Source organism: Dromiciops gliroides, chromosome 2 (genome assembly GCF_019393635.1).
Source record: "Dromiciops gliroides isolate mDroGli1 chromosome 2, mDroGli1.pri, whole genome shotgun sequence".
In the NCBI taxonomy this organism is placed as follows: Eukaryota; Metazoa; Chordata; class Mammalia; order Microbiotheria; family Microbiotheriidae; genus Dromiciops; species Dromiciops gliroides.
In genome coordinates this window covers 593,515,234-593,529,349 of record NC_057862.1, presented here as the reverse complement: position 1 = coordinate 593,529,349, position 14,116 = coordinate 593,515,234, and the positions used below count along the sequence as shown (strand labels likewise).

At 36.1% G+C, this 14,116-nt stretch overlaps 1 protein-coding gene across 15 annotated transcripts in view; it reads right to left on the bottom strand.

Annotated features, from left to right (window-relative positions):
* Positions 1-14,116, bottom strand: part of CCDC88A (coiled-coil domain containing 88A) — a 155,218-nt gene that overhangs the window by 102,193 nt on the left and 38,909 nt on the right. For all 15 annotated transcript variants that reach the window (XM_043982300.1, XM_043982301.1, XM_043982302.1 and 12 more), the window contains exons 4-5: positions 10,432-10,501; positions 2,201-2,259 (exon numbers count right to left, since the gene is read on the bottom strand). In XM_043982300.1, coding sequence (XP_043838235.1) covers positions 2,201-2,259; positions 10,432-10,501 — 129 coding nt within the window. The remainder of the gene's footprint in view (positions 1-2,200; positions 2,260-10,431; positions 10,502-14,116) is intronic.

The window sequence follows — 14,116 nt, the reverse complement described above, 5'->3', positions numbered from 1 at the left end:
TAAGATTCTCAAGGGAAATACTGAAAAAAGTAAGAAAGAAGGGAGTTCAGCAGTATCAGATCACAAGAAATACCACAAAGTAGTAACAATCAAAACTATTTGTTACTATGCAAAAAAGAGAAAAGTCTACCAGTGGAACAGATTATACAAGATATATAAGCAAACCAATATAATAATACAGTGTTCAACATATTCAAAGATCCCAACTATATGGGTAAAGACTTACTAACAAAAATGATAGGAAAACAGAAAAGCAACTGTCTGAAAGGAATTAGGCTTAAACAAAGATTTTAGAAATATATCCTACAATAAATTTCATATGAATACATGACCAAAATATTTTTTTTAAATCACATTATGAAAAAAGTCAAAGAAGCAAGGAAGAAAATACTTTTCAAACCTATGGACAGAGTTTACATCTAAACAATGAATAGAAAGGACCACAGAAGATAAGATAGGCAGTACTGAATATACTGAATTGTTGCTTTGCACAAACCAAAGCAATGCAGTTAAATTAGAAAGGAAGCAAACAATGTGGAAGAAATTTTTCCAGCAAATTTTTCTGGTATCCATAATATATAAAGAACTGAATTAAAAGAGTTCATAGTAATAGCCTTCTCCAATAGATAAAATCAAATGATTTGAACAAGAAGTTATTAAAGGAAGAAGTCTAGGCTACCACCTAGAAGAAAAACTACTTAGACAAATGTACATGTAGGAAAGTCTAAAGTTATACTTCAAACTATAAAATCAATGAATATGACAAAAAGGGAAATCAAAGGGATGAAGAAAAACAGGAACATGTTGCACTGTTGGTAGAGCTGTGATATACCTTTTCTGTAAAGGAATTTGGAGTTATATCTAAAGTCATTCACCCATGCATATGCTTTGACCCATTGATACTACTACTATGCCTATACCTTAGAGAGACTGAAGAAAGAAGAAAAGGATACATGTGGGGAGGAAAATGTATAGCAGTATTTTTTTACTGTAGAAAAGAACTGGAAACAGAGAGTACATCCATCAATTAAATAAATTATGATAGATGAATGAAATGGAGTATTACTGTAGGACAAAAAAAATTTACAAAAGAGATGGATTCAGATAAACCTAAGAAGAACTCATACAAAAGGAACTGTATAAAGTGATGCAAAGTTGTTCCCCTGGGGAACTGTTTAACTGAGGAGGAAGTGTGGGGGGGGGAGAATGTTTTTTAATTGAAAAAACCCCTTAATTTTAAAAAAACATAGGTGTTACTGGCTCTATAAGAATTACCATACATAAAATAGTATCCATATTTACATATACATATACATACACACACATACACACACATATCTATGTAAACATGGCATCAATAATGGCAAAAAGCCATCTAGACTATCATTTAAATTGTTAAGAGTTTTCACTTCAGTTTTCTGACGAAATTTCAACTGGTACAGGAACTTCAGACTAATATAAACAATCAACTCACTGGGTTGTTCAAATGAGATATTTGTAAAACACTTAGCACAGCGTATATAGTAGACATTATATAAATGCTTATTCTCTTCCCTTCACCAAAGTACATACTAACTGAGATAGGGACATGATCCTAAATTCTCAAAAGCTATGCCTTGGCAAGCCCTAACAAATCAGCCTGTATATTTGCTATCTGACAGTAAGATTAGCTAAATTTGTCACCAGAATGTTAGCAATAACAACTCATCAAGCTGTACACTAAATTATGACAATGAATATAGTGATGATAATAGCTGAGATTTATACAGAAGTTTACAAAGCACTTCATGTATGTCATCTCATTTGACAAGCCTTGCGAAGCAGGTCATCTTATACTCATTTTGCAGATAAAGAATCTAAAGGTAAGTGACTTGCGCAAAATCACACAACTAATAAGCATCTTAAGTCAGATGTGAATGTGGGTCTTCCTGACTATTAAATCCAGTGCTTTCTTCACTAAACTATGATACTTCCTCATAGTATGAATGAAGTTGTGATCTACATGAGCAGAATGACACAAAAGTTAAAAGAGAGAGCTTTTTAAAAAAAGCATTTGATGTACATGTAATTTTACTTTAAAAAATATATGTCTAAAAAACAAACGGTTCAATCTTACATCATTTAGAGATTGAAAAATCACCATAAATTTTTAAAAACTTATTTACCAAAATGAAAACATTAAAAAATATGTTCAACTCACCTGAACAGCACAACCAAGTAAAAGTAACAGTAGCTTTTTAATTTCTTCCGTACCTTGTTCTAAAATTAAAAAAAAAATGTTATGAGATACATTAAAGCATTTTCATACTTTTTAAATTGGATTTACTTCTAAATAATTTCCAGATTATAATTCCTATCCTGAGGGAAATTTCTAAGCTTTCTATTGCCTTTCCTCTGTATCTTGCAACAACATTTTTGCTTTAAAAAAATATTTTGTGCACTTTAATAAAGGCATTAAAGGACAATCTAAGGCAAAGAAATGCTATGGGAATCCTAGGATTTCTAGATGAAAGAAATCTAAGAGGTCATTTATTCCAACTCACTCATTTATAGTGAACTCACTCGAAGGAATTGTGAACTATCCAACTATTCTGGGGAGTAATTTGGAGCTATGCCCAACTGGCTAAAAAAAAAAAAAAAAAAACTCTGCATGCCTTTGACTCAGCAATACCACTACTAAGTCTGTAGCCAAAGAGATCAAAGAAAAGGTGGAAGGACCTATGTGTTCAAAAATATGTATATCAACTCTTTTTGTGGTGGCAAAGAACTGAAAATTGAGGGAATGCCCCTAATTTGAGAAATAGCTAAACAAGTTGTAGTATGATTGTGATGTGATACTATTGTGCTCTAAGAAATGACAAGGGGAATGATTTCAGAAAAACCTGGGAAGACTTACATGAATTGAAGTAAAGTAAAGTGAGCAGAACCAGGAGAACATTGTATACAATAACAACAATATTGTAGCAAGAATCAACAATGAAAGACTTAGCTACTATGATCAACACAATGATCCAAGACAATTTCAAAGGATTCATGATGAAAAATGCTATCCACTTCCAGAGAAACAACTTGATAAATTATGAGAGTAAATTTTATCATCTTGTTTTTCATTTTCTTTACTTTTCTTGCCTTTTTTTTCAGCATGGCTAATATGAAATTATGTTTTGCATGACATTACGTGAATAATGGATATGATATTGTTTGCCTTTTCAATGGGTAGGGAAAGAACTGGAGAAAGAGAGGGAATCTGGAACTCAAAATTTTCAAGATGAATGTTAAATAAATTTTAAAAATATTGTGCCTCTTCCAATAGTGCTATACAGTTAAGTAATGCTTATTAATTTAACACAGATTATAATAACAATAACACCTCATTTATGAGAACAGAGGTCAGTGGAAGTGGAGTCAGATTTCCAGAAGCTTCATCCAGAATGGAACCATGAATATAGAAAAAGAAAAAAAATCTCACAGCTCTCATTAGTCCCTCACTAGCATTTTACTTTCTAAGCTAGGAATCATCAACCTCGGGCAATCACCAAGCATCTGTGTTTAAATTGTAGATCATAGCAGAAAATAGTGAGAAGTGAGAGGGTAATAATAACAGATGGAAGAGACAGTATGTATGCTGAATATAACAGCAAAGCACAGCAACTTAAAACCATTTAAATATCTTTTTTGCCTCAACATTATGGGCTAAAGAAAGATGCAGACATATCAATAATGATTCAATTAAATTCAACAAACATTTATTAAATACATATTATATGTACAGTATTGTGTTAAAACAATGGCCATGTGCTTACTAGCTGTGTGACCCTGGGCAAGTCACTTAACCCCCACTGCCCTGCAAAAAAACCCCAAAAAAACCAAAAACAAAAACCCAATGGCCATGTGAGGATAAAAAAAAATAAATAACCCTACCCTCAAGAAACCTACATTCTATTAGTAGGATAACTTAAGTATGACAAAAGTTAGAGTGTGAGAAAAGCAAATAAGAAATTTAAATAAAATACTACAGAAAAATTTAAGAAGGAAAAGATGACTTTAGTGGGGAGAATGTTAGTCAGAGAAGCTTTCATGGAGAGATGGAACCTGAGTAGAGCCTTTAAAGAATTAATCAGTTGTCTTCTCCCATTATCTCCTCCTTCACCTCTCTCATAACAAGAGGGGGGGGGGAGAAGAAGTGGCCCTTCTCCTTGCCAAACACAAATCCCTTCACATGTACTCTTGATTTCTATCCCATCTTTTGCATTCCATCCTGCCTTCTCCAACAGACTGGCTTTCCTCTCTAATCTTCCATATCTTTCTTCTTTATTTTAAAGATTAAAGTCAGAATACAAGGATAAATTAATTACAGAATAGCACTTTAATTCCAAATAATGAAGCTCTTTTTCCATTCATGTTCCATTTCAAAGCTCAAAGTACTTTTTAAGTTTAGACTATGTTTACTTTCATTCTAATTTTTATACCTTATACTATATGCAAAAATCAGTCCATTTGCAAACACATCACTCCTCCAAACTTCCTCTTTCTTTTGAGGGCACCATTGTCATTCCAGTCACCAAGATTCACAAACTCAGACTCATTTTTATCTTTTCCCCCTTCTCACAAACTCCATAAAATATATATATATATTTTTTTTTTGCGGGGCAATGGGGGTTAAGTGACTTGCCCAGGGTCACATAGCTAGTGTCAAGTGTCTGAGGCTGGATTTGAACTCAGGTCCTCCTGAATCCAGGGCCATTGCTCTATCCACTGCGCCATCTAGCTGCCCCCAAACTCCATAAAATATTAAACAGTGGAAATTCTAATTAGTCAAACAGTTGATAGGCATTTATTAAGAACCTACCATGTACCAGGCACTCTCCTAAGTGCTGGGGATACAATAAAAGGCAAAATAAAGTCCCTGCTCACAAAGAGCTCACTGTCCAAAGAGGAAGATAAAAAACCATGTCCAAACAATTGATATACAGTATATGGTGGAAGTAATCAATAGAGGGAACACATTAGCATTAAGTGGGATTAGGAAAGACTTCCTGCAGAAGGTAACATTTTAGCTGGGACCTGAAGTAATCCAGGAAGCAGTGATATGGAGAGTAGAGAATTCTAGGCACTTGAAGGAATCCAAGAAAAGGAGAAAAGAGAAATAGTGAAAATGCACCAAGTCAGTGTCACTGGAATGAAAAATACAGTTTGTAGTAGTGAATAAAATATAAGAAGACTAGAAAGGAGGGGAGGGAAGATTGTGAAGGGCTCTGTACATCAAACAGAAGATTTTATATTTGACCCTGGAAATGAGTGTAAGATACTGTAGTTTACAAAAAAGGGGTTAACATACTTGTCCATTCTACCTCAACAATTTTCACATGCATCCCTTCTCTCCAATCACAAAGTCATTATCCCGAATTCAAGCCCTCAAAGCTGGACTGCTGTAATAGCTTCTTAAGTGGTCTACCTTCCTCAAGTCTTTCCTCTTCCCCATCTTTTCCAATACTCCACAAAACTGCCTAATTAATATCCATTCAACAAAGAACTCACTATATCACTCCCTTACTGAAAAAATCTCAAGGGCTGCCTCTAAGATGAATACTACTTCCTCCAGTTGATATTTAAACACTACTCCCTTCCCCCCCCTCCCCCACCCCCGCCACCGCCCCCAAACAAAAGATTCCTATGTGACTTTAGGACATTTCATATTGCCCTAGTTCACGTACTCTACATTCTAGCAGAACTGGCTTACTAACCGTTCCCAGATCTTCATATGGCATCTCCCATCTCTGAGCCTTTTCATAAGTTGTCCTACAGCCCTGGAATACATTCTTCATGATGTAACTAAAATTAAAATTTTAGCTCTAGGGGCAGCTAGGTGGCGCACTGGCCCCGGATTCAGGAGTACCTAAGTTCAAATCCGGCCTCAGACACCTGACACTTACTAGCTTTGTAACCCTGGACAAATAACTTAACCCTCACTGCCCTGCCAAACAAACAAACTCCAACCCCCCCCCCAAACACACACACATATACACAGAGCTTCTTCCATGGCTCAACTCAATGTAAGTTAATTCAAGAAGTCATCATTTAAAAAATAAGCTTATCAATGTCTTGTGTGTTTAAATCAAATTTATTTCAACTCCTTGGCCTCACCAGATTAAACAAAGAAAAACAGGCAAAATGACTGCATTTGACGATGTATAATGTTGTCTTAGTACTGTCCCCTATCTTTTTTTTTTTTTGTCAATTTGATCTCTATTTAGCTTCAAGAAAACATGCGGTAACAGTATAATAAATGTGAATATATATTCTACACACAGAATACTACATCAATGCAATGTTACTTGAAAATGTATATAGATGTTATTTTAAACATTTATTAAGTGCCTGTTATTATAAAGCACTGGGGATATAAAAACTTTGAAGAGTCTAACTGCCTATCTTTCTAAACCAAACTGTTTCTACCCACTGATATTGTCTGCCTCCTCAGTGGTTAATATACTCTGTCATTATGCTCTTCCCCATTCCAGTGTTACTGAACCCCCAACTGCCAATGAATGCTGTTCTCCTACCCCAGCTATCTTCTCCCTCATTCTCATCTACTTTAACCATACTCCCTCAACTTTCTTCTCTAGATCTACCCTCTCCTTCCAGTGTGCCTTCCAGAACTCCTGCTCCATAATTAACAAATTTCTTTTCTCTTAAATCTATTCCTTTCTCATTTTCTATCTTGGGTCTTTCACTGTTACTAGGCTTCCTTCGGCATCCTTTCTACTTCTGGTCACACTTTTCTATCACACTGGTTAAATGAAGGTAATAATCCTTAGTCTCTACTGCCACTTCTAGATTTTCCCTTTAACAACATCACTCAGAAATTTCTCCTTTTAAGTTTTCTCTACCCAATTGCATCACCCCTGCAGATAGATCATAATGGTTGTTACCTACACCCCAGGAAATTCTATATACTTCCTCCTTCCTCAGTGAGTTTAGTCCCTTGCTGAGCACCTTTTCTCCACCTCAATTCCTACCCAATTACAACGGTACTTCAACATACATATTTAACGTTTCCTCAAATATCCCAACTTACCAATTCTTCAATCTATTTAGTCCCTATGAACTTAGTCCTCTATCCCACCTTAGCTATATAATTCGTCATACTCTTGATCTTGCAATCACCTCACAAATGTTCTACATCTATGCTGAGAAATTCTAAAAAATATCCATTATCTGATAATATTTTATCATTCCATCTTTCCCTTGGCCTTCTAACTCCTAACCCTATATCTACCTTGCAAGTTCTTTTCCATGCATAGGCTATACTCTCCTCCTTTTTCAATATCAATCCCTCGGTAAACCAATTCAACTCTATATTATCCTCTACCTTCAAATGCTTCACTCTGTTATCTACTGCCAATTACACCCTACCAATCCCAACTCCTGGTTTGCTCCCTATAGGGTCAGAGCTCAAGTCTCAGGTGCCTTCTCTTCCCTTGGCAAAAAAAAAGGTTACTTCTTGCACACAGTAGGCAGAGCCCATATAATAGTACAGAGTAGTTCTGTTTCTGTTTCTTTTTGCTGCTTAATCGTGTCTCTTTCCCTGAGGTGAGCAACCCTGAGCTAACACTCTTAGCCTTTGTGGCTACGAATGACATGTCAGGAGCTCCTGGGTCCTTGAGTGGGGGCCAACCAGCAGCAGAATCAATTTCCTATATTGGAAAAAAAATGACTTCAGACAGAAAGAGGGAACTAAGTTAAAGCCGAATCCCCCAGAGTTGCCTGAGCTAAAATGTGTAGCAGGTTTATGAACTCATGAACTGTAGAATACTAGCCAGGATGACACTTGGCCTACAGTACCAAATCTGGCAAAGGGTGTACATGGTTAGGGGTGGGGGGAGGAAATGAGAACCAATGGGTGACAATGTTGGGAAGTTGTGAACGTCTCTATTCATTACACACAGAAGAGGGCAATACTTAAGAAGCCTCTTAACAGATCAAAGATAGGATATCCCTTCCCTGGGAAGTGGAGGCTGGTAGGTCAGGTTACTTTCTTTTTTTTTTATGAGAAGTATTTAATTTTTATTAATACAAGAACCTGTTATTATATCTATCTGAGAACCCCCTCTGACAACAGACTGTAACTAGTGATTATTAAAGGGTTTCCTGAAGGCCAGAGAGGTTTAAGAACCGTCTTCACAGAATTGTAGTTTGGGAGATGGTACTGAAATCCATTTCTATGTTAGGTTACTTTCAAGAGGACAATAACCTCTTAGTTAATGTACTCCATATGACACTTGACCTATGAAAATGACTGGTGACTGCAGGAATTGTCACCATCTTTGCTGTAGCTCTGATATTTTTCATGTTTCCCTTGATCATAAAGTCAATTCTTTATATTAGGAGATTTACCATGAACTATAAATATAAAGAATTGCTTGCCACATAAGAAAAGCCATATAAATTTAAGGCTCACTTCTTACAAGCAAAACTTGGAATTTTCTGGTGTTCGTTCTCCCAAATTCAGCCACTCTTTAGAAGGCCATTACACTGTTGTCTTTTGATTTATTTTATTTCTCCTATTTTTCTAGTTTAATTTTTGTTTTGTTTTGTTTTTGCAGGGCAATGAGGGTTAAGTGATTTGCCATGGGTCACACAGCTAGCAAGTGTCAAGTGTCTGAGACTGGACTTGAACTCAGGTCCTCCTGAATCCAGGGCTGGTGCTTTATCCACTGTGCCCCTCTGGTTTAATTTTTCCCCCTCTAGTACTGCCTATGCTAAAGTTTCTCATATCTCCAAGACTGAGGCTGTCCGATAACATTGGACATTTGGTTCTCTGTAAGGCCATTAGGATCTTCGCAATGTGGAAATTTATTTTGATTTGGGGACCCTACCTTTGGGCTAAGATTAGAAAGCCTTAGGCCCTCAGGTTTTTCTTCTCTGGGTGGGAGGGGCTGGTACCCCTCCCCCTCCACTTCAGCTGAGCCAAAAAGCCCCCCTGAGTTTTACAGGATGCCAGGTCAGACGACTGGGGGGAAAAGCCCCAGCTCCCTCTGCCCTGAGAGAATCTACCCCAGAGATCCCAGGCTCTCCAGGCCGGGCTCTGGCGTAGCCCCATGCAGAGGTTCCAGGCACGCAGCAGGGGGCACGGGCCCCTGAAGCCCTGGGTGTGATACACACGGGAGGCTCCAAGCGTCTAGGGCAGCGGCAGATTAGCTTGGCGGGGGGGGGGGGGGGGGGGGGGGGGGGGGGCGCAGAGAGCCCAAGATTTGAGGGGTGAGAAGGAACATATGTAAAGGGGGGCTGACAAGATTAGGGGGGACTCCAGAGACTAGGGAGCAAGGGAGAGGCTGGAAGGTTAAGAGGTTGGAGAGTAATGGACAGAAAGGGGCTACAAGGACGCTAAGGAGACTGAGGCTATGTAAAGAGAGGGGGAGATGGTACAGGAAGGAGAAAGCAAAATTGGAGAAAGAGAGGTAAGAGAGTAGTGAGGGGGCGGACTGACGGAGCAGACAGACAGAACAGGAGACAGTACAGGAGGTTGGAGAAAGCAAGGGAGGCTGCGGAGAGCACAGAAGCGGTCACAGAACAAGGTACAGGTTGGAGAAAGTGAAGATTAAGAGAAAGGGGACGCTGGAGCACTAGGAGAACGCTAGAAGGTCCGTTGTTATGGAGGAGGCTAAAAAAAGTTCCAGGCGCAGCAGGTGGAAAGAGACGTGCCAGAACACAGTCAGGTTGTACATTTTATTTCCCTGTATTCTTAATTTTAAATTCTATCTCATAAATAAACTCTGCTTTGATTATTTAGTTAAGAGGCTTCTTAATCTTTTGTTTATCAATTAGGGAGCAGTGTGGAGAAATTTTTAAATGGCCCATATTAAATTGATAGCAGTCAGATAGCCAGCCAGTCAAAAGTCCCCAGATTAGTCACTCAGATAGATTAGTCCCCCCCAAATTAGGCCCAATTAGTTAAAATATTTTTACATTTGAATGGCGACCCACATGGGACTTACGGCCCAATTATAATTTTTCTAAACTTAAAATTTTTCATATAGTTATATTTTTTCATAAGTCCTGGTATATAATTTTTCCAGACTAGATTAGCTAGTTATAGCTAATATTAATTTTTTTTACAACAACAAGGGATAAACTATACTGGGAAGAATATTTATTTTTCAATGCTTTATTTTTCTAACCATAAGAAATTAATACAATGATTTTGTTTATAGAATAAGGTAGTCAATACAACAAAGAGAAAGAAACCTTTTTGGTTCTCCATCTTTTTTGGTGATGAGCAAGGGAGGCAGGGAATATTAGAAAGCACATTTATTGTATCCAATGTGACCTCAATATAATGACTTTGATCTACTCTGCTTTCATTCCTGACCAGTTAATTCACAATGACAAATTAAGAAATCACAACATTAAGTTAATTTTAACACTTACCAGAAAAGGGGTTTTTGCCAATGGTTAAGACATTTGGCAAAGACATCATGATCAACTGCTGCAAAGTCTCCTGTACAAAAAGATAACCAGGGTCTTAAATTCATATATATAACTGACTCTTAAATTACACAATTGAGCTTTACTTTAGTCAATAAGTCACCAGTAGTTATGAAATAATAAAGAACAAGTTGAAAAGTTCTATAAGCTTGTTATAATTTAATAATTTGAAATTTATAAGGTTAAATTTCTTCAATGAAAGGTCATGTGTTTATAGTAGTTTGTTTTCTCTTTTCCTGAAAAAAAATGCCCAAACTAGATTTTAAGGTTAATGAAAACTAGCAAAAATCCCCTTTGAAGAAATGATCTTTTTCTATTGGTACCTTTTGCTTTTTACATCACATTCATTTCCAAATACATTTCTCCTTCCCCTATCCTACAAAACCTTCCTTTTTTACACCACCATTCAGCAAAATCAATAATGTCAACCACAGCATACAGTATATGCAATACACAGGAATATTAGCTTATGTACATCCCATAGTAAATGGGGGGCAGGTAGGTGGCTCAGTGGATAGAGAGCTGGCCCTGAAGTTGGAAGGACCTGAGTTCAAATTTGACCTCAGACATTTGACCCTGGGCAAGTCATTTAACCCTGATTGCCTCAAACATCTGGGGCCATCTCTAGCTGTCCTGATATGTATCTTTCCACTCTACCCAGATGGCTTTGGAGGAAAGAATGAGATTGGTGACCTTGCACGGTCCTCCTTCACTTAAATCCAAAATCCAATTCATTGCAAGTCATGACATCACATTGATGTCATCGTCCTCTTTGAGAAAAAAGAGCAAACAACAACATTCCCTTAAAAACGAGCTCTTCAACAAATCACATTTCTTCTTATCTCTATATAAGTGATTAGTTTAAATTCTGTGTGATACTGAAATGGGCAAAATGTTTGTCAGTTGAGTTCATTACTCCTAAGAGGGAAAAATTATATGATAAACCAATTCATGCTAAGATGTTAGAGATGAAGATATTAGTAAGTTACCCAGCATGTGCCATTTTATTACATATTTGGGAGATATTCAAACAATACATATTCCTATTGACTGTGATCCAAAAAATATCCTTTAACTGTGGGATTCAACAAACCACCAACATTTACACAGTAGTTATGCCATAAATTTTGGACACCATTTGGTAACAAGATAATAAACTTTACACAACAGTAAATCATGCTGATCATTTAATTTGTTACTTGGTAATACTGACTCATTCATGAGTTCCACAAACATTTAATAAGTTCCTATTATATGCTAAATAGTTGAGATAAGAAAACAAAACTAAAACTTTGTTCTGCCCTCAAGGACCTTATATTCTGTTGAGGGAAAACAACATGTAGACAAAAAAAAAAGTACAAAATCATTTCAGAAATAGGAAACACTACCAAGCAAGAAGCAGGGTATGTCAAAATAGACCTGGTTAAGAAAGTGATACTCTATTTCAACCTTGAAGAAAACTACGAGGTGAGGAGAAAGTATATTACACATATAGGGGCCAGACTGGCCAAAGGCATGAAGACAAGAGTTTAGAGAAGGATGGAAAGAAAGGTGAGTTTAGTTTTAGACACGTTGAGTTTAACATGCTTAAAGGACACACAGTTGATGATGTTTAATAGGTAGTTGGAGATGTGAGCCTGAAAGTCAGCAGAGGGGTTAGGGTTTGATAAGCAGGCAGAAATTTTTTTATTCTTTCTATTTTTTTCCTAGCACATAGCAGGCATTTAATACTTGATTAACAAAGGAAGAGTTTGGAAGTGAAAACAAGCATCAAGTAGTATGTCTATTCCTCCTACTGGTCTAGTATTTTAGGAGAATAAGGAAAGTAGTCAGGAATTCTCATTTGGGGGAAGCCAGGTCTTTCTCACTGAAAAATGAGAGAAAAAATGTGAGAATTCTAAGAGAAAGGGTAATTTGTTAACAATAGAAATGGGGCTCAAGTGGAAGACCATAATAATTGGTATAGACAAGGACAATCGAATCAGTATTTTACAACATATTAGCAAAATGCAGGAATAAAAAATTAAGTGAATAATGTGAAAGAGACTACATTGATAAAAGTGCCCAAAACATACAGTATTTGTTATGTAATAACATAAGGATTTGGTTTCTGGGGAACTTAATTCTACTAGTACTTTAAATTTTGCTTGTTACAAGAGATGCTAACATGACAAATGTGAAAAATCTACTTTTTTCTGTATCAACTGAGCTATATTAAAGGACTGTGCTTTTGTTTTTAATATTAGTGACCTCATATCATGCAGACTCCCTAATGAATATTTATATTTCCTAATTATAAACTATTTCTTCTTCATGAGACCAGCTATTTTTCCCAGCTGAATGAGGAACTTAAATTCTCAATAGGCTCAACTGATGAAGACTATTATTATTTTAATTATGTAAAGCAGATGTGGTTAAAGGAGTACATTTTTCTTTCTAATAATGACTTGGGATTTAGTCAATCCACATCAAACACTAGTTTTCACTGAGCTGTTAATATTGACTAAAGTATTTTACCTATAAAGAGAATTTATCAGTTAAACATATCACCTCTAGACAAAACCTTGGGTTGCCCTCACCAAATAACAGAATAAAAATATACTATTCAAGAACAAAAGAATATACTATTCAAGAACAAAAGAATATACTATTCAAGAACAAAAATGTCCTATTCAAAAATCATATGGCCTGGACAAATTTCCGTTATAAAATATAATATACTAACTAATCTTGTAAATAAATATCCCAAAACTTACTTTCCCTAAACAAATATCTGAAAGCAATTTAAGCAAAATACTCCTTATACAGAAACACTAGTTAAATGAAAAATTAATGACAAAAGACTAGAACGCCTGTAAGATTGTGTAACCTGTGTATAATTGAGGATTTTTTTTTCATTTTATTTTATTTTTTTTTAAAAGCACTTTTAGGGGCAGCTGGGTGGCACAGTAGATAGGGCACCGGCCCTGGAGTCCAGAGAACCTGAGTTCAAATCCAGCCTCAGACACTTGACATTTACTAGCTGTGTGACCCTGGGAAAGTCACTTAACCCCAACTGCCTCAGCCCCCCCCAAAAAAAGCTTTTAAAACTTTTAAAACTAAAGAAACATTTTTCAAATAAAATAGATTTCCATTCCAATAACTGTATCAAATATAAATCTCCATTTTTATGAAAAATCTGTTTTTACAGAATGACTTTGGATTATGAATCATTCCATGAAAGATACAGTAATTCCAGAATTTAAATCCAAACAATTCAAGATATTTCACCTCTAATTCTGAACAATCAAAACAAACATTTTTTTTAATCTTAATAGGAACTTGTAGAAAATTCATGTATCCATCAAAGTATAGTTAAATTTTAACAGTGTGATAAAATCTTGCTAATTTGAACAATTATAATTTGAAATTGGCACGGTTCAGAAATAGTCTGGACACATCCATCTTTGCATTAATTATGAAAAAAGAATTTAAGCCAATTAATAACGTAAATAAGATTAAAAGAGAAATGCTTAAATTTCTTCTGATAATTGTTTTCTTCAATTAGACCTACTTTATTTTGGGTCTTAATCACCTTTTACTTGGGCTACTGCAACATTTCTGACTGCATTCTTTCCCATTTTCAGTC